This window comes from Opisthocomus hoazin, chromosome 22 (genome assembly GCF_030867145.1).
Source record: "Opisthocomus hoazin isolate bOpiHoa1 chromosome 22, bOpiHoa1.hap1, whole genome shotgun sequence".
NCBI classification, from domain to species: domain Eukaryota; kingdom Metazoa; phylum Chordata; class Aves; order Opisthocomiformes; family Opisthocomidae; genus Opisthocomus; species Opisthocomus hoazin.
Genome location: NC_134435.1, coordinates 3,427,059 through 3,446,477, shown reverse-complemented (window position 1 = coordinate 3,446,477; position 19,419 = coordinate 3,427,059). Strand labels below are relative to the sequence as shown.

The 19,419-nt window shown below is 58.4% G+C and overlaps 1 protein-coding gene across 2 annotated transcripts in view; it reads right to left on the bottom strand.

Moving 5' to 3' along the window:
• The window catches only part of JADE2 (jade family PHD finger 2), an 82,243-nt gene extending 65,172 nt beyond the window's left edge, over positions 1-17,071 (bottom strand). Inside the window, exons 1-3 of one of the 2 annotated variants that reach the window (XM_075441591.1) lie at positions 16,772-17,071; positions 8,236-8,293; positions 5,059-5,144 (exon numbers count right to left, since the gene is read on the bottom strand). In XM_075441591.1, the coding sequence (XP_075297706.1) occupies positions 5,059-5,144; positions 8,236-8,293 (144 nt within the window). In that variant the 5' untranslated portion in view covers positions 16,772-17,071. The remainder of the gene's footprint in view (positions 1-5,058; positions 5,145-8,235; positions 8,294-16,771) is intronic. The other variant, XM_075441592.1, reaches the window with a different exon arrangement.
• Between the last annotated feature and the right edge of the window lie 2,348 nt (positions 17,072-19,419).

The window sequence follows — 19,419 nt, the reverse complement described above, 5'->3', positions numbered from 1 at the left end:
CAAAGGCACGTCCAGTCTTGCTTGGCCGTACTCATAAAAGCCTCTCTGCAAGCATGGAGAGCCCAGGGACTGAATCCACATTGCGCTGGGCCATTATATACCCACCACAGGGAAAAAAATAAAGTCTAACGCACTGAGAATTACGTTTTAGAAGGGAAACCACGAGGATGCCTGCTCAAAGGGTTAAACCCTGGTAAAGAGATATAAAAAGACATCTTTCAAAACAAGGAAGTAATATCTAAACAAAGCCAGCAGAAAAATAACGTAAGCTGTATAAATCTGTGGTTTCCCCTTCATCTGAAACCCTGCCTGCAGCTGCGGTCCCCTCGTCTCCGGAAGGTCCGGACCGAAGGCGCTGGGCGATGGGGACGTCCGGCGAGACGAGCAGCGCCCGCGGAGGGGAGCCCAGCCCGCGCAGGGCTCTGCAGCTCCCAAAAGGGACGGCCGGAGGGGCGTCAGGCGCGGGGTCTGCACAGAAAAGCAGGGCTTTTTGTTTCCCCCCAACATCCCCCAGCAGCGCAGCTCGTCGTGGGGTAGCGGTTTGGATCCCAGCTAGCTGAGCAGCCAACAGCTAAGGCAGTGGCTACGGCAGCGACTCCGAGGCAGCACCCGAGGGAGTCCCCAGGCCGCTGGGAGCTGGCAGATAGATCCAGCGACTATCATCACACACTTGCCTTGTTCTTGCGTTCTCTCCTCAGACGCTGACAACTGCTCCCTGTCAGGAACAGGGGAGAGGGCTTGATGACTGCAGTCTAACCAGCGAGGCTGGCACTCGTATCCCCAGCAGCCCTACAGCCGGCGGCAGGACTGCACTAACACGCCACGAAAAGAAGCAGAAATCCGTATTTCAGGCACATCTTGCTTCGTGCTGCAGATCACAGAATCCCAGCATGGCAGGGGTTGGAAGGGACCTCTGTGGGTCACCCAGCCCAACCCCCTGCCCAAGCAGGGTCACCCAGAGCAGGCTGCACAGCACCGCGTCCAGGCGGGTCTGGAATATCTCCAGAGAAGGAGACTCCACAGCCTCCCTGGGCAGCCTGGGCCAGGGCTCCGTCACCCTCAGAGGGAAGAAGTTCTTCCTCATCTTCAGCTGGAGCTTCCTCTGCTTCAGTTTGTGCCCGTTGCCCCTTGTCCTGTCGCTGGGCACCACTGAACAGAGTCTGGCCCCGTCCTCCTGACCCCCACCCTGCAGATATTTAGAGGCATTTCTAAGGTCCCCTCTCAGCCTTCTCTTCTCCAGGCTGAACAAGCCCAGCTCCCTCAGCCTTTCCTCGTAGGAGAGATGCTCCAGTCCCCTCACCATCCTCATAGCCTTCCCTGGACTCTCTCCAGTAGCTCCTCATCTTTCTGGAACTGGATTCAGCATCCAAGACAGGGAGAACCCGAGCGAGCATCCCCCTCCCTCCAGCTCCTGGGGCAGGGAGCATCTTCTTGCAGTGCTCCACGGGGACGGGTACCGGCCACCACGCTCCGCCTGAGTCCAGGTTCGGAGACAAACGAGCTCTAACGAGATTAATTAAAATGACCAGATCGGGAGGCTGCTATCGCCGCAGATGCGAGAAGCCGGTGGCAGCTGCCCACATCCACCCGCTGCCGGCGGGCAAAGGCAGGGCAGGAGAGCCGTGCCCACGCCAGAGGCACCGCGGGCATTGCACCGGGGGCTGCCCAGGCGTGGGGCTGGGGAGGACGACCGTCACCTCTGCAAGGGAGGCAGCCGAGATGGAAGCCTGGGGCCTGGGACACGCCAGGCAAGGGCCCGGGCAGAGCCCCGTGACAGGCACGGATAAATATAATCGCCCTCCCTGGCAATGGCCCCCTTCACGGATGTTTACAAACAGCTCAGTACTTTTCCACGTTAAGAAGCTTGTTTTTCCAGATGCCTTGTATTGGGTGGTTTTTAACCTGTATAGTTAATCCCTGCTCACAGAGCCTTTCATAACAAACATCACCCCCTGACCTGGCTAATAACTATGGAACACTAACGCTTTTGATTTCTTTATCTCCTGCTCGGGTTGTCAGGGGGAATGTGGAACAGGGACACGGCTCCGAGAGGGGCCGGAGAGCTGGGCACACGAACCCCCCGCTCCCCCTGCCCGTCCTCCAGCCTCGCCGCCCGCCCGGACCCTCCGCACCCGGACAGACAGCAGCGCAGCTCCTGATCAAGCTACAAGCTGTGTGTAAACCTGGAGCTCGAGCCACTGTTTGAAAAGGCTCATCCAACCCCAAAAAGGCTCGTCCGGCCCCAAAACACCTGGGGCAGACTGCCCGGGGGGGTTCAACACCTGATAATACACTCATCATGCTCTCCCTGTTACCCTCCTGCGGTTTCCATCCTCAACAGGATAGCAAAGAAAAAGGTAATTCCCTATTTCAGGCACAGTAGTTTGACAGCAGTGTGGTTTACGCTGTACACTCCTCAATTCTCGCTCCAGCAGGACACGATGCTCATCCCAGTCTGTGCCTGAAACCCTCCAGGCATCCTGCGAGAAACCCCCCGGGACGTGCCAAACCCCGCAGCGCTTCACAGTCGACGGGCGGTGGATCCGGAGCATGGATCAGATGGGTTCACGCGTGCTCACAGCAAGGGCAGAAGTGGGGTCACTGGTGGGAAAAGCTTGGGAGATGCTGTCGGAGAGGAAATCCATAAACCAGCGCTCACCGGGGCGATGTCCAAACCGTCCCTGCGCATCGCCACGGGCCTTGGAGCTGCCACGCGGGGCAATCCCACGTCCCACCCCAGCGACACACTCTGCCGACCCCCGGAGCGGGGTTCAAGCAGACCGGGATGCCGGCGGCCGCGGGGAGACGCAGGGTGAGGGGAGTAACGCCGAGATCCGGACCGCTCCCCGCTGCTCAGGTTCCCACCACGCTGCTGCAAAAGGCGGTTTGTCAGCGTGAGCACCCTGGCCAGACTCCAACCTGAGTAACTGCACGTCGCCTGCCCAAATTCCCCTCGAGTTTCAGTTCAGATCTGCCACCGCGGGTCGCTTCCCGTCCCAACTGCTGCTATGCTGGGCACTGCTAAGCTTTTGCTCCACTTTATTTGTTCCAGAGCTCCATTTCGCTGAGAGCCATCCTCTGGGTGTAACGGAGCGTGGAGCAGAAGGGGTGAGCCTGGCCCCCGCGGGCCCCACATCTGACGTCTCCCCGGGTGCCACGGACGAAGATCCAGCTTCCGCTCCAGCTGTCGTACGGCAGCCAAACTGCCCCTGGGTCTGAGCATCCTTCGCAAAGCGCAGCGGCATCTTCGCTTGGAGCCTTGGACTTACAGCCAGCGACTTCTGCCCCCGCCCTGGCAGGGTTCAAGGCCAGGTTGGATGGAGCTCTGAGCACCCTGGGCTGGGGGAAGATGTCCCTGCTGATGGCAGGGGGGTTGGAACCAGATGAGCTTTAAGGTCCCTTCCAAGATGAGCTTTAAGGTCCCTTCCAACCCTTACCATGCTATGATTCTATGATTCATTAGCAGCCAGGTAAACTCCCAGCTGGCTGATAAAGCTAATTTGTATTAAAAACAAAAAAGCATGTCTGTAGCCATGATGCAGAACACGATCTCCCGACGCCGGCTCTCTCAGAGGAGGGCTTTACTGGGTGGCACGCGTGGCACTGCCGGGGACAGGACTGGCACCCCCGCACGCCCCACCACGTCTCACGCCGGGCGTCTCGCGGGACCCCCGAAGGCACCTGCAGAAATCCGACGCCTTTACGGACACGCCGGGCGTTTCAGAGAGGGGGTGGCGGTGTCCCGGGAGGAGGTGATGCCCTAAGCGCTTCACTTCTGCAACGCGAGGTTCAGCTCACAAAATACACACCCCCTCCGCCCCCCTTTCGAGAGACACGTCTATAAATAAAAAATGACATTACCAGCCCAAACGCGCAACCTTCCGACAGCCCCGTCGGCAGCTGGTGACGCCTGCACCCCAGTTCTCTGCGCTCTGGAGTGCTTCCACCCCCCTCAGCTGGCAACCCCAGCTTCCCAGCCCCTTTCTTTACCCAGGGCACAAACAGCTCGGACTCGTTAAGCCTCCGTTCACCACCACCACGTCAGATACAGCAACGTAAACCTGTCACGGCGATAAGAACCAAGCGCAGCTGTAATTCAGGCAGTGACCACAGGAAAATCTCAAAATCTCGACTCAGCTTGACGCAAAGAGGGGGGGACATCAGAGAGGTTTGTGCTTACAGGGCCACGGCCTCAGGAGAAGCACAACATGGGGGCTTGGGAAGGAATTTCCAGCCTGCGAGCAGGCGTCAGCCGTGCCAGCTTCACCTGCTGCTCAACTGAGCTCCGTGCGACTCCGGCCCCCGGGCCAGGGGAAAGGGAATGGGAGAACAACGTCCCTCTGGCTTTGCTCACGCTGCTCTTGAAAGGAAGACAACCACCACCAAGCACTGCAGTTGCTACACCAGCGGCTCATGCCTGGTGTAGTTTCCACGTCCAGTGGAAATGTACCCGAGGCACGCGGGGAAAGCAGGGCACAGCATCGTCCCTCCCAGCGCGGCACTGGGGAAACGCGGCTCCTCCCGACCCGGCCGAGGGCCCTGGGCGATGCCCCCCGGGTGGGCAGCGCTGCCGGGACCGGCCGGGAGCGAGGGAAAACCCTGAAGCAAGGGCAGACACCAACGGCCTGGGCGTAACGCCCGTGAACCCCGCAACGGGAGGAAACCAGCACAACACCATCCAGCTCGGCTGTGCCGTGTCTCGTTTCACGGCTCTCTGTAGCCACCTCTTCATGGGGAGGAGCCTCCGCGCCACCGAGACACCCTCCCCTGGCACCAGTGCTACGACCTGTGCCATTAAATGGCACCCAGGTGGCCACCCAACCTGGGGAACCCCAGAACATAGCCACCCCGACACTGTAGGACCTCCCAATCCCACCAAACTCAGCCTCCTCCACCTGCATCGACAGCGATGGAGCGGGCACAAGGACCCCTCGCCACCACCCTCCATCAGAGACGCCCACGGGGCTGAGCACGAGGCGGAGGATGCCCAGACCCAGCACCCGCCGCCACGTCTGGGCGAGCAACACCCCGGAGGAGAACCCCAAAAAGCCCACGTACCTCAGAAGGCTTCTTCTCCTTCTGCCGTGACCAGGGGGATTTGGTATTCGGAATTTTGGAGCATCTGGAGGCGGACGTGGTGTGACCTGCAAAGAGGTAACAGAGAGAGGTTACTTGGAAAAGGGAGAAAATTTCTTCTGTATCTTTGTCACCAGCCCCCCTGCCACTGCTACAGCCTCGGCCAACACTTCGGGTCAACGCTAAGAGGCAAAACCACCTCGGCACGGCATTAATTTGTGCTCATCCCAGGGTACGTCACTGAAAGAGACTGACGTCCCTTTCCTGCTGCTATAGATGATGAAACGGAGGCCTCTGGAATTTAAAAACCCTGTTTTCAAGTGCAGACCTCAGAAATGAGAAACGAAAGTCACGGGTAAGAACAGCTTCTAAGAGTCAATGAGCCAGGGCTCGTTCCTGGAATGAGGAAATCTATTGGGATCAGGAATGAAGGACATAAGGCTAAAAATTTTCTAACCAGAACGCTTAAAGATCAGCGTCTGAACTGCCCGAGGACTTCAGACCCCATGGGTAAAAATATTGACCGAATCGGGTAAAACTCCCCAGCCCATGCCAGGATCAGTAATTTCCACGCCTGCGTATGGTTCAGCGTCTAGTGGGAACAGGACACAGCATTTTACACTTTCTGGTAGTAGGAGAGCATTTGCTCTGGGGTTTGGGATTACTTTACTCTGGGAGTACTACGAAGGGACTCCCACCCCCCTGCCTGGAGCAGCGTCGTTGCCACCGCTACCACCTCGACCAGGCAAGCGCAGCCAGAGCCTGCAACGCGCTGGGACCGTCACACTATCAATCTTTATTTCCAACCCATTCGTGTTACTATCACTTCAAAAAAAAAAGTTGTAAGTATTTGGCAATAATAAACCAATTATTGGCATTTTTTTTATAATAATGATGACAGTTGGGTCTTCTCTATAGCAGGACCCCTCCAGATTCCACTATATAAAAATGCTTTTGTGGGGGTGCAACAAACCAGCTACCGACAGGCCCATTTAGCACTGATTTTACCCATGGATGGCTGAGTAAGAGGAAACCAGACCGTGCGTGTGAACAGCTGCCCAACGCGATGGAGCCACGGACGTCAGGAGGGGCTCCGGCCAGCAGGGCTGGCACGGGGCACCGGGGCTGTCCCGGCTGCGGTACCAGCGCGGTGGGAAACGTCCCTCCCTCCGCCAGCGCAGGCAGCTGCATCCTTCACCAGCCCAGACAAAGCTCACGTGCCTGTTTTTGCTCGCAGGGGAAGAGGCACTTGTTCTCCTTTACTTGATAAACCCACTTCTCGTACTTCATAAAATGCAGACCAGAGCTGATGGCATCACTCGTTCCCTACGGACGGCTGTTTTTCTGACCGCAGGGTCAGGCTGGATGTCATTAAAGTGGGCTCCACATCAATGCTTTTTTTTTTTTTACCATTTCAGTACATAACAGGACTGCGCAGGCAAAGCCCCCGGCAGCAGTCATAGAACAGACTCAGAGCATCACAGCACCATGGGTTGGAACAGACCTCTAAGATCAAGTCCAACTGTCACCCAACACCCCCACGCCTGCTGCACCATGTCCCCAGGTGCCACACCCACACGGTTTTTGAACCCCCCCAGGGATAGTGACCCCACCACCTCCCCGGGCGGCCCATTCCAGTCCCTGACCACTAAATCACGTCAGTCCCTACGCCGCAGCCGCCGGGACACGCCGCTTTCCTCAGCGAGCCGCTCGAAGCGTTGCGGCCGCAGATCCCCAGTTTGCACCGGGAGATCGAGCCACTAATTCCCACCTTGCCCCCTCTTCTCAGCCTACGACGTGGTGCTACAACTACGCAGGCACAGAGAACGCGCCACTACCACCCCTTCCCGGCAGAGCCATGAAGAGAGAAGGCCATCGCTTTGTTTCCATTTCTCCTGCAGGAGAGCGTTTGTCAACAGCTTCGATGTCACCTGCAGCAGAAACACCCACACCCACCGGAGCTGAGGCCGCGTTGTTTCACACCGTGACTGAAGACGCCTGAGCCCCGAGAGGCAGAGCAGGCAGCCAGCGGTGCTCAGCCAGCGGTGCTGAGCGCGGTGCTCAGCCTCCCAGCACCGGCAGATTAGGAGATGGAAGTTCGGAGCGCAGCTTCCCCAGCAAACCCCCTTCCGAGCTGGAGATGTTTGATGTCATGAGAAGAGAGCGGTACTGACAGAGCCCGAAACCCTTCCCGCAGGCACGGCTCAGCCCGGGGACCCCCCGAGCCCCCTCCGGCAGCCAAACACCGGGTTCCCGGCGGCCGCCGCGGTGCAAACCCCGCTCGCGCTGACCATTTTTTTGGCTAAAGCCATTCCGGCAGCCAAACCCAGCCCGACCAGCCTGTCCACAGCCCCCTGCAACCTCCCCATCATCCCGTTAGGAAAAGACCCAGAAGTTTGGTGTCTTTAGCAACGTCCCTTTCGTTCTCGGACACCCATCCACCAGCTCCTGTAAAGTGTGGAGAGAGAATTCCCAGCACGGCCCAGATGAAATTACTCTGACGTTCGCCAGGAACGAAGAGCAACGAGGAGGCAGCTCCAGCGCCCGGACGAGGGCTCAGACTCGTGCCTCGAGGGGACCGAGCACTAAGGCACCGCGGGACGCCGGCAGCGGGTGAAGCCCTGGAGTACGTGGGAGAGGAAAGCGCTCTATTTATAGCCAAAACTCGGCACATTTGCACGGATTTATTGCCGAGCTCACGCTGCTGCGCTTCCCTGAATGAGGATGAAGCGAGGTGGATGTCGAAAAGCGAGCGCGGGCTCGCAAGCTTTGCTGGCTCGAGCCTCGTCCCTTTTCCCACCTCGCAAGAAGGGAACAAGGCAGCTCCAGTCTTACCCCAGCTCCAGTAAAAAACTTCCCTTTCCCCCAGTCCAACTCAGTCAAGAGCTAACTGGCCTCGGGTGGCCGCTCACAGGAGAGGACAACTCGTCTGCAAAGGGCACTCTCACCAGTTACGAGGAGCCACAGCCTTTACACCGACCGCAGCTCGTCGCTGCGTCTCTGACCAACCCAGCCCGGCGCACGCTCCAGCGCGCGGAGCCTTCCCGGCAAACGCCGCTCCCTCCGCTCCTCGCAGAGGAATTATTCCCGCGTTTTTCCCCCCGCCGGAGGTGAATCGCTTAGTTATCTCGTTTCAAAGCCTTGAATGAAAGGTCTTACTGTCAGTGGTGTCTGAGTTATCACTGCTGATCGAGTACTTGCGTCGTTTTTCTTCCATCTGTAACGAAAGAAATTGAACATTACACTTAACGCCCAGGAAACTCAGCTCGGCACCAAATCACGGTTCTCTCTCAGCATCTGCACACCGCGTTATCCCAGCACCAGCCAGTACTTACCCTCACGACACACAGCTACCCAGGGACTTCAAAAAAGGCAAAAATCAATCCTCAGAGGGTTTTTTTTAAAGCTTTCAGGGTGTCAGTGTCTCTCTACCGGCTTCCCGCACTCCCAGGACGCACAGGGAGCACACGCTGATGGCCCGGCTCTGCACGGCAACGCGCCCAAGCAGGATTCCCAACCGAACATCCCTCCCTGGGCAAGAGCATCGCCACCGGAGGATGCCCCAGCAGGGACCACGGCACTGCCGGACAGGATGAAAGACATCCTGGAGTGACCGATCCGGGCTGTACAGAATCACAGAATGGTCGGGGTTGGAAGGGACCTCTGTGGGTCACCCAGTCCAACCCCCTGCCCAAGCAGGGTCACCCAGAGCAGGGGGCACAGCACCACGTCCAGGCGGGGCTGGAATATCTCCAGAGAAGGAGACTCCACAGCCTCCCTGGGCAGCCTGGGCCAGGGCTCCGGCACCCTCAGAGGGAAGAAGTTCTTCCTCGGGTTCAGCTGGAGCTTCCTCTGCTTCAGTTTGTGCCCGTTGCCCCTTGTCCTGTCGCTGGGCACCACTGGAAAGAGTCTGGCCCCGTCCTCCTGACACCCACCCTGCAGATATTTATAAGCATTTCTAAGGTCCCCTCTCAGCCTTCTCTTCTCCAGGCTGAACAAGCCCAGCTCCCTCAGCCTTTCCTCGGAGGAGAGATGCTCCAGTCCCCTCATCATCCTCGTAGCCCTCCACTGGACTCTCTCCAGTAGCTCCTCATCTTTCTTGAACTGGGGAGCCCAGCACTGGACGCAGCACTGCAGATGAGGCCTCACTAGGGCAGAGTAGAGGGGGAGGAGAACCTCCCTCGACCTGCTGGCCACACTCCTCCTAATGCACCCCAGGATCCCATTGGCCTTCTTGGCAGCCAGGGCACACTGCTGGCTCATGGTCACCCTGTTGTCCACCTGGACACCCAGGTCCCTCTCCACAGCGCTGCTCTCCAGCAGGTCCGCCCCAGCCTGTACTGGTGCCTGGGGTTGTTCCTCCCCAGGTGCAGGACCCTGCATTTGCCTTTGCTGAACCTCATCAGGTTCCTCTCTGCCCAACTCTCCAGCCTGTCCAGGTCACGTCTGAGCAGGCCGCAGCGAGGAGGATGGAAACCGCGCCGACTCTCAGTATGTGTCTGCGGGGGGAAGTCCGAGCATGGCGGAGCCGGAGAGGACCCCTGCGTGCGATGAGACCGGGCCTTCACCCTCTGACTCATCTGCCCGCTCCGGCGGTTACCTGCTCCTTTTGAGCCTTCTGGTGTATCTGTCGCACGGCGGCGTGGCCAGCCAAGCCTGAAGCACGCTTCCCACCACCCAGGGCTGCTCTGTCCGCGCCGGCGCAGCCGTGCAGCCCCTCGCCAGCACCGCAGCTCCCGGGCCGCGTGCGAGCGGCTTCTGCTGTGACTTCTCCATCCTCCGGAGACAAAGCCACGGCAGCGGGTACCACCGCTCCGATCAGGAGGACAGGAGACCCGTTGCAAGCTCGGCCGCTGATGTGCTTTGTGACTTTGAACAAGCCACAGAACCACTTGAAACCAGTGGGTTCTCCTGAATGCGTCCCTCAGGAACCCAGCTCTCGGAGTTGAAAGTCAAGTTACCCGCACCAGTAGGTGCTTTAATAATAAAAAGAAAGAAAAAAGAGATAATTTAACTTCTGAAGATCCCAGTTTATCAGCGTGGCTGGCGGCTGATCTATGTGGCTCCCAACGCAGGGCTTGGGGAGCCCTGGATGCAAAGCGCTACACATGGACCAGACAACCATCGACCAGGCTGTGAGCTAAAATACACCCGCAGAAAACAACGTTAACCTCGTGGAAACCTTCCCAGGGCTTTCTGAGATACTCTGCAGGTATCTACGGGTCCTGACGTGGCACACACACCACCGCTCCCGCACACGGTAAGCGGGAATGCTGACAGAACACTGGTCGCAGCAGGTACTGGCAGCACACAGACTGGACAGCAGGCTAAGCGTGCCATTCCCCTCCCCAAATAACAGGAAAAGTTCCACACAAGCATCCAAAACCCCTGCAACGCTCGTATTTTACAATATATGTGCTACGTTTCACCACACCATTATGAGGGATAATACTGCAAAGTATCATAAACATTTTAACTATCAGTGTTGCGGTGAGGCATTGCCCTGTCAAAACATGATTAAAAATGTTCCTCGAGAACATGGCAATATCAATACCTTCCCCCAGTGATTCAAGGGGAAACACACGTTATTAAACCAGCCTTGTTCCAAGGGGCCATTCGATTTTGCTTGGGGAAAATGAGACTGAAGAGAGCTCCAGCTGCAGTTTACTTACTTCTAATGGAAATTCTACCTGAGCCTTTTAAACTGGTGCCTACTGGTCCGAAGCGGCAAACGGGCTTCCGGAGGACGAAGCTGGAGCTGTTTTTATTGATTCTGGAGTTCCTCACCTCAGAGGTTACATAAAGCCAAAGCCAGTGGGGCAAAGCAACACCTGAGCCGAAGCAAAGGAATGCTACCGATACCCAGCGGGATTTCCAGCGTTTCCCACCTTCGCCTTTACAGCCAGGTAGCGTCATCGACACCGCTCTCCTTCCCGGAGAGGGAAAGAGGTGCACGGTTAACACAGAGCACAGACGTCGGGATGCTGGGACTGGTTTTGGCTCCGATGTAACTGTGAGGAGACAACTGATCGTCCCTTCCAGTGAACTTGGCCCCTGCATCCTGCTCCTGTCCTGCACCTACCCACACGATGCACTTTTAGCCTGGAGAAGAGAAGGCTGCGAGGGGACCTTAGAAATGCCTCTAAATATCTGCAGGGTGGGGGTCAGGAGGATGGGGACAGACTCTGTTCAGTGGTGCCCAGCGACAGGACAAGGGGCAACAGGCACAAACTGAAGCAGAGGAAGCTCCAGCTGAACCCGAGGAAGAACTTCTTCCCTCTGAGGGTGACGGAGCCCTGGCCCAGGCTGCCCAGGGAGGCTGTGGAGTCTCCTTCTCTGGAGATATTCCAGCCCCGCCTGGACGCGGTGCTGTGCAGCCTGCTCTGGGTGACCCTGCTTGGGCAGGGGGTTGGGTGGGGGACCCACAGAGGTCCCTTCCAACCCCTGCCATGCTGGGATTCTACGCACTTGCTCTGTAACCGTACGAATTTACATTCACATACAAAAGCAGTTCGCAGTGCTGGTGAAACAGCAGCCCTACTTTGGCAACTCACTTTGCCGCTGTTCGGCAGGATCCGAGCCAGCCTACTCCGAACCAAACCGCACTTCATTGCTCTGAATGAAATCCCGGATGGAGCAAAGCATGGACCCCTCCGAACACCGCAGCACGGCCGGGCAGGGGCTGGCACACAGCATCCCGCCAGGCACCGTGTTCCTGAACGGAGCCAAATCAGGGGCCAAAACCACAGGGCTCAGCCAGAGCTTTTCAGAAAACAGTGAACTTCCAGGCACTGCTGAGAAGATGCTGCTTTCCGAGGGACCCATCTTCTTCAGCAGCCAAACGGTAGGAATGACAGGATCCCAGCATGGCAGGGGTTGGAAGGGACCTATGGGGGTCACCCAGCCCAAGCCCCTGCCCAAGCAGGGTCACCCAGAGCAGGGGGCACAGCACCGCGTCCAGGCGGGGCTGGAATATCTCCAGAGAAGGAGACTCCACAACCTCCCTGGGCAGCCTGGGCCAGGGCTCCGGCACCCTCAGAGGGAAGAAGTTCTTCCTCGGGTTCAGCTGGAGCTTCCTCTGCTTCAGTTTGTGCCCGTTGCCCCTTGTCCTGTCGCTGGGCACCACTGGAAAGAGTCTGGCCCCATCCTCCTGACACCCACCCTGCAGATATTTAGAGGCATTTCTAAGGTCCCCTCTCAGCCTTCTCTTCTTCAGCCTGAACAAGCCCAGCTCCCTCAGCCTTTCCTCGGAGGAGAGATGCTCCAGTCCCCTCATCATCCTCGCAGCCCTCCGCTGGACTCTGGAAATCGCAACAGAGGAATTTATCGGAGAAGAAGGGTAATCGGGCCATTTTTTCCATCTGGAACGCAGGGCTGTAAAGCCTGACGGGGGCTCCCGGCACCCTCCGGCAGCCAGCGCGGGGGGACCCATCGCCCACAGCCCGGGACACAGCTCCGGCCTCGCACGGAGCGAGCTCTCCGGAGCCGTTCACTTGGTGCATTGCTGAGCAATGGAAAGCCTCCGCAAAATGTGACCTACGCTTCAAAATTCAGCTTCTGTTTACATTAGTAGCTAATTTCACCTTTAACCGACCCATTCCCCGCATGGCATCATTATTAAAAGTCATACACAAATACCAAAAAAAAATCTGTTACGCTTTGAAAAGGTCACTGTTCGGTCAAAATCGGCCCAAAATCTAGATTTTACAGAGTCAGAAACCAAGAGAAAGGTTTCTACGTATGCTGGCTTAAAAAAATTCAAGCAGAAACAGATGTGGGTTTCTTTTCTCAACAAATGAACATCCCCCCGAAGTGTCTGCGACTCCAATCCACCGCGGGGCTAATGCCTGGAAACCCGAAAAAAAAAAAAAAACGGAATTGCTTGCAAACTAACACATGTTCAGCATCGCCTTTGTTCAGGCTGAGAGAGGCAGATAAATGCTAAGCCGAGGAAGGTGATGGCCCTCCATCAGCCTAAAGGAATGTAAATCGCTGGAGCCTTGGACAAATTGGCCGCCGGATTGGTGGCAAAACTTGGGATGATGGCCTGGGGCTGCCCAGCCCTGCCTCGCAGCCGGGGAGGGTTGGAAGGGCTTTGGGGGGGTGCAGTGGTACCCAACCCACGGAACCTGGGAGCAGCCGGGCAGCAGCATCCTCCAGCACAGCCGGGGATGGATGGATGCGCCCAGGTCCAGAGCTCCTGTCCCACCGGGCGCTCCTCCCTGCCTGCTCCAGATCAAACAGCCTCATCCAGCCTTTCAGGCAAAAAAAGAGATGGCTTCCGAGGAGCCCCTCGCCCTCCGCAAACCCCTCCAGGACCCCTGGGCTCCTGGGAGTCCGCTGACGTCCCCAGCTCCCTGCAAGCATCCCAATTCCCGTGGGATCTGGAGCTCCTACTGGCATCACAGCTCCATGTGCAGAGCGAACCATCCTGGAGCGCAGCAAGCAAACCAGGGAAATTCCTGCACGCCCGTGCACAGGGGGGACAGGCACAGAAACCTGCAGAAGTTGCAGTAAAAAAAAATATCTGCTCATTCACCTCTTCTCATCCGCACGTTAAAGGATGCGCCGCGCTCGGTCCCCCCCGCGCCGTCACCTCTGACGCTCTGACAGTTGAGCAACACCGCCTGAATTCTGCGCTCTGTTTGCGAGCTGCAATGAGACTGCAGAAAAACCACTTCCCTGTTTGTTCTCCCAGCCCAGAAATAGGAACACAAACAGAAAATGGTGCCCCCAGCGGCACGCACACCGCTCCGGCCAGCCGGACCCCGCTCCCACGGACCCCTGCTCCATCGACCCCGCTCCCACGGAACCCCTGCTACCACAGAACCCCTGCTCCATCGACCCCACCAATACCACAGACCCTGCTCCTATGGACCCCCCGCTCCATCAACCCTGCTCCCATGGACCCCCCACTCCATCGACCCTGCTCCCATGGACCCCTGCTCCATGGACCCCGCACTAACACAGACCCTGCTCCCATGGACCCCCCGCTCCACCGTCCCTGCTCCCATGGACCCCCCACTACCACAGACCCTCTGCTCCCACAGAATCCCTGCTCCATGGACCCTGCTCCCAGGGACCCCCCATTACTACAGAACTCCTGCTACCACAGAACCCCTATTCCCAGGGACCCCCCACTACCACAGAACCCCTGCTCCATGAACCCCACTCCCACGGACCCCCCGCTCCCACCACCCATGCCCGGGTGGGCGACGTGGAGCCGAGGGGCAGCTCCCGGACGCTTCCCCTCCGCGTTAACCGTTTTTTCGCTCTGCCTAGGAACGCCAGCAGGTTCCTGGGAAGGTGCAGAGCTGGAAGGTCCTCGCCTTTCCACCGTGGGAGGGTTATCCCAGTGGGATCACCTCCTCTCAGGGACAATTTTGGAGCCAAGCGCTGCTCTGGGAGGCTCTGGGAGAGCAGCAGCATCCCCCGAGGACGAGGCACAGCCCCAGTAACGGCAGAACAAAACTTTCTGACCGCAGGATGCGCGTCCAACGGACGGTCAGCAAACCTCGGCGCGCAGCTCCCGCATCCCGGGGGGAAGCCGCTCTGCTCCTCCTCAGCCTCCCCGGGAACCCCGCGACGTGGAAACCCAGCGCGGCAGGATGCTGGTACCCAGCAGGCTCGGTTATTTTCTGGGCGGCGGGAGCCTGCCCCTGCCAGCCGGGGCTCGCCTGCCGCCAGCTCCAACCTCTGCCAGCAAAAACCCGGCTGCCCAGGTGAGGGGAGAGCCATTCCCCTGCTCCTCCCCAGCAGCCCTCCCTGGGGCAAAATCTAATCTCATCTAAATTTAAACCAAAACAAGTCCTCGTTTACTTCCTGTGCTTTGCCTTTTTTCCACGTCTAGAAGGGGATTTTTTGCTTTCTTGACTACTCACATTTATAACTTTACTCGCTCTTCTGACTGGTTACCCTCTAATTAACCAGTTTTCTTCTTCAGCAAGCCCAGGCAGAGCACAGGTAACCAGAAAGGTTACTGCGGGCAGTGGGGGCCATCCCCGCCTTCGGGCTGGGATGGGGGGACACAGGCTGGGACGCAGGGACACAAGCTGGGACGCAAGCTGGGACGCGGGGACCCAGCTGCCCCATCCTACAGCCTCCCAGCATCCCCAACTGGGAGGAAAACCAACAGGAGCCGAGGGCACTTTGGACCAAACACCCAGCGAAAGGCAAAGACCAGCCCTTACCCGAAATCCTCACCCCGAGGACCACCGACTTCCCGGACTCACTGTCAAACGCCACCAGCAGCCACCAATACTTTAAATTAATTGATTAATTGCACCCCCCCTGCCCACAGACCTAACGCGTACCCTCCCACCCTTCGCTCCGAGCCTTCATTTTTGGACACCAGCCTCGCTTTTCCTTAGGAAAAACAAATGTAACCTTCGATTTAACCTTTCTGCCAGCTATTTTTACTCCCATCTCCAGCTTATTTTAACCTCGGTAGCCAATAAATGCTTAAAGGTCAAACACCATTCCCTAGAGCCGGGCTCCTCACCCCCGGGAGAAAGGCTGAGATCGCTCATTTGTGATATTTTTTTGGTTTTCCCCAAGCAAAATCCCCCCCCTTCGCGATGTCCCGGCGGGAGGAGGGTCTGGGCTCGCACCCACAAGTAAACAAATTTCCCAGTGGGTGCCGAGAGGAGCTGGGAATTTTCCCTGCGAATCCCACCCTTCCCACTCCAAAAGCGCTCGGGATGTACAGGTATGGAGATTTTTTTTTTTAATTTTTTTTTTTTTTTAATTTTATTTTTTCCCCTCCTTCCCGATTGCACCCGAGCTCGCCAGCCCAGCTCTTCCTATCGCTTCCCAACTTCCCACCTCGCTCCATCCATCCCCGGGAAAGGAGCAACCCCCGCTCTCCCGCATCCGAAACGCAAAAGCGGCTGCCCCGGGCTCGATAGAGGGGGGAAGGGGCAGGAACCGGCTCCGGTGGCTTCGGGAGGGTCACGGGGGATGTTTTGGGGCCTCGGGGGATGCGGGGGGGGCGGGGGGGGGGGGGCGGCGGCGCCGCCCCCCCCCCCGCCCCCCCCGCATCCCCCGAGCCCGACATCCCGCGGACCCACCGGTGCGATGCCACGGGAGAAAACCGGCGTGGAAAACCCCGAGGAGCGGTGGAAACGGAGAGAGCAGGCGGGAACCGGCAGCCGTGCCACGCCCCCGGGCACCGCCATCCCGGCTCCGCGCCCGCGGGGCCCGCCGCTCCCCCCGGCTCCGCGCTGCTTCCCCCCCCCCCCCCCCCCTTCCCGCACCTCCATCCCCATCCCCTCCATCCCCGCCTCCGCGGTGCGGGCCCCGCTCCTTCCAAGCGGGGAAGGGAGCGGAGCAGCCTCTGCCGCAGTCATTAATTTGGAAAATAAATTAAATAAAAAATAAAAAATAAAAAGGGGGGGGGTTAAAAAAAAAAAAGAAAGAGGCGAAGCTGCGACCCTTGAAAAGTTCTTGTTTACATTCCCGCTGCCTCCCTCGCACACTTTAAAAGAAGAGTGACCAACATGCGCAATCCGCCCCTGGAAATGCTGCACATCCCCCGCCTCGCGGAGGGTGGGGGGGGGGGGAGGAAGGGGGGGGGGAATTTAAAAAAAAAAAAAAAAATTAAATAAAGACCAGCAAAGCAGGGGGAGCTGCAAAATAACCATCCGCTGCAAAAAGAAAAAAAAAAAAAAAAGCAGCCCGTCGCCGAGGCTTTTACCTTTGCCAGCAGAGTGTCCTCCCAAGAGTTGAGGCTCGTCTCTCGGGTTACGGGCGGGGAGGGGGCGGGGGGCGGGGGGATGCTCCCGCAGTCCCCGGCCGGGAGAACCCCCCCCCTCCCCCCCCACCGTCCCTCGCCGCTTTCAATCCGGTCTCATCGCCGGTAACTCCATGGCCGAGGCCCCCGTTCCCAGCCGAGATGGCCGCTCGGCCGAGCCCTGCCCGCCTCGCTGGGTTTTTTTTTTTTTTTCTCTCTCTCTGTGTTTTTTTTTTTTTTTCCACCCCGCACTTCCTCACGCTCTCCTCGCCCCGCCGCCGCTCGGGAGGCGGGGAAGCGACTTTCGGAGCGGGGACGGATAATGGTGGCGGCGCTTCCCCCCCCCCCCCCCCTCCACCCCCCCACAACAACCTCCCCCCCTCCGCCCCAAATCTTCCATCCCGCTCCCTCCCCCCGCAGGGCCAGGTGCGGGCAGCGCCGGGCCCATCCCGGTCCCCCCCGCTCTTCACCCCCCCCCCCCCCCGCCAGCCTCCGGGGCCCCATGGCGCGGGGCCGGACCCCGCACACGCAGCACACCACCCCCCCCCCGCACCCCTCCGCTCCCCTCGCTGCGCGCCGGCGGGCAACCTTAAATAAAAAAGGGGGGAAAAAAAAGAGGGAAAAAAAAAAAAAGGAGGAAAAAAAAAAAGGAGGGGAAAAAATAAGGAGAAAAACAGGAGAAAAATAAAAGGAGAAAAAAAAGGGGGGGGGGGAAAGGGCGCTTATACTTAAAAAAAAAAAACACCAACCACCACACACGCACAACCCTTTTGGCGCCATATTAATGACGTACTTAAAATTTGCCATTTCTCCTGCGTCAAAAAGACGGCTCTTGCCCATCGCGGAGCGGGCGGGGGCCGCGGTGCGGGGCCGCCCCCTCCCCCCCCGCGTAGGAAAGTTCCGCGGGGCGGGGGCATCGCCGGGGAGGGGCGCGGAACCTCCGCGCTGCTCCGCACCCGCGGAGGGATCAGCAGCTGGGGGGGGGGGGAGTGTGTGACACCCCCCCCCCCCAAACTTCGCTGAGTTTCCACGGAGGGGAGTGGAGCGGCTGCCCCCCCCACCCCGGGGTGACCCCACCGGCCGCCCCCTGCGTGGGTGCTGGGGGTTCCACGGGGCTGGGGGCTGCCTCTGCCCTGCCCGGCAGTGAAACCACCCCACGGCACCGCTATCGGGGTAAAATCGCTTATCATTAATTAAAACAGCAATAATTGGCGGGAGCAGTCCGTCGGTGCTCATCTTCCCAGACTCTTGGAGGCCTGACAGTAAAACACAAATTCTCTCGTGCTGTTTTAAGCCAAGAAGATTCGATTTCAGGTTAAAAACGGCCTTTCAGTCACAACCTGCCGGCGTCCCTTCGCGTCGTTAAGCTGGTCAGCTCCACAGCCGCGAGCGGCCGGTTGTTGGAAACCATTGGGACCACGGCTACGACCCCCACGGCGGAGGCAGGGAGATGATATCCCCCCCCCCCAGTTCTGGCTCCTTATAATTTGCCGTACTTGAATGAATCAGGCTGCGACTTTCTGCCTTGGCAGCCCGCGCTGGATGTTTTTCCGAACGCTCCCAAGTCCTCCGGCTCTTCCAAGGGTGAAGGCAGAGGAGGAGAGGAGCGTTGCTTTGGTCATTCTTGGGCTTGCTGTGGTTTTCTGGACAGTAACTTTGGAAACGGGGTCTTGAAATTTGGCGTGAGGCAGCCTTTGGTGGTCTTTTAGATAAACCCACCCAAATTAGTCACGTTACTGAGCTTGGAAGAAGAGCAGCTCACAACCCACGGCAGAAAACGTGCCTGATGCTGGCTGCTGAAGTCCCTCAAGACGCTGCCCTTGGGGCACCTGCGCCCACTCTGCGGCCCCCCCGGGAAGGGGAAACCTCAGCCCCTAGTCACAAAAAGCCGTTCCTGGTGGTACCAAGAGCAGGGGACGCATGAGCATGGCTCCTTTCCATCGGCCCCCGCCAGCCCCAGGGACCTCGGCGGGCACCGGCCCCGCTGCTCCGGCACCCAACGGCCTCTGGACCCCAGCCCGTGCGCGGGCTGTGTAGGGGGTGGTTTGAAGGCCACTGCGTGACCTGGTCAGGACAGCAGAGATCTCCGAAGGGAGGCATTCTGCACCGATTTATGGAGCCTTTCTCACACACGCATATTCTAATACAGTTCTTAATTACATCCCGGCAATCTGGTTTCCCTACGACACCCACGTGTCACGGACCTGCTCCGTAAGTCAAAGAGGAAACAAATTTTGGCCAGATCCCTATCTTACCTGCAGAATCAAGAACTGCCCACGGAGCGATGCGAGGGCTTCCAGACGCGACAGCAGGATAAAACTCTGCCGAAGAAAGGGGATTCTCCCCCTGCCCTTGCCGCAGGCTTTTTAACGCTAACGAAGTCATTAAGCCAAACTTTTGGGTGCTGACCGTTGTATTGCCCACACTGCGGGGCTTCAAAGCTTCAGTGTGGGTTGCTGGCATCGCCCTTGGTGGAGCTGGAAGCAGCGGGTGTCCTTCAGGACAAGGCGCAACGGGCACAAACTGAAGCCGAGGAAGCTCCAGCTGAAGATGAGGAAGAACTTCTTCCCTCTGAGGGTGATGGAGCCCCGGCCCAGGCTGCCCAGGGAGGC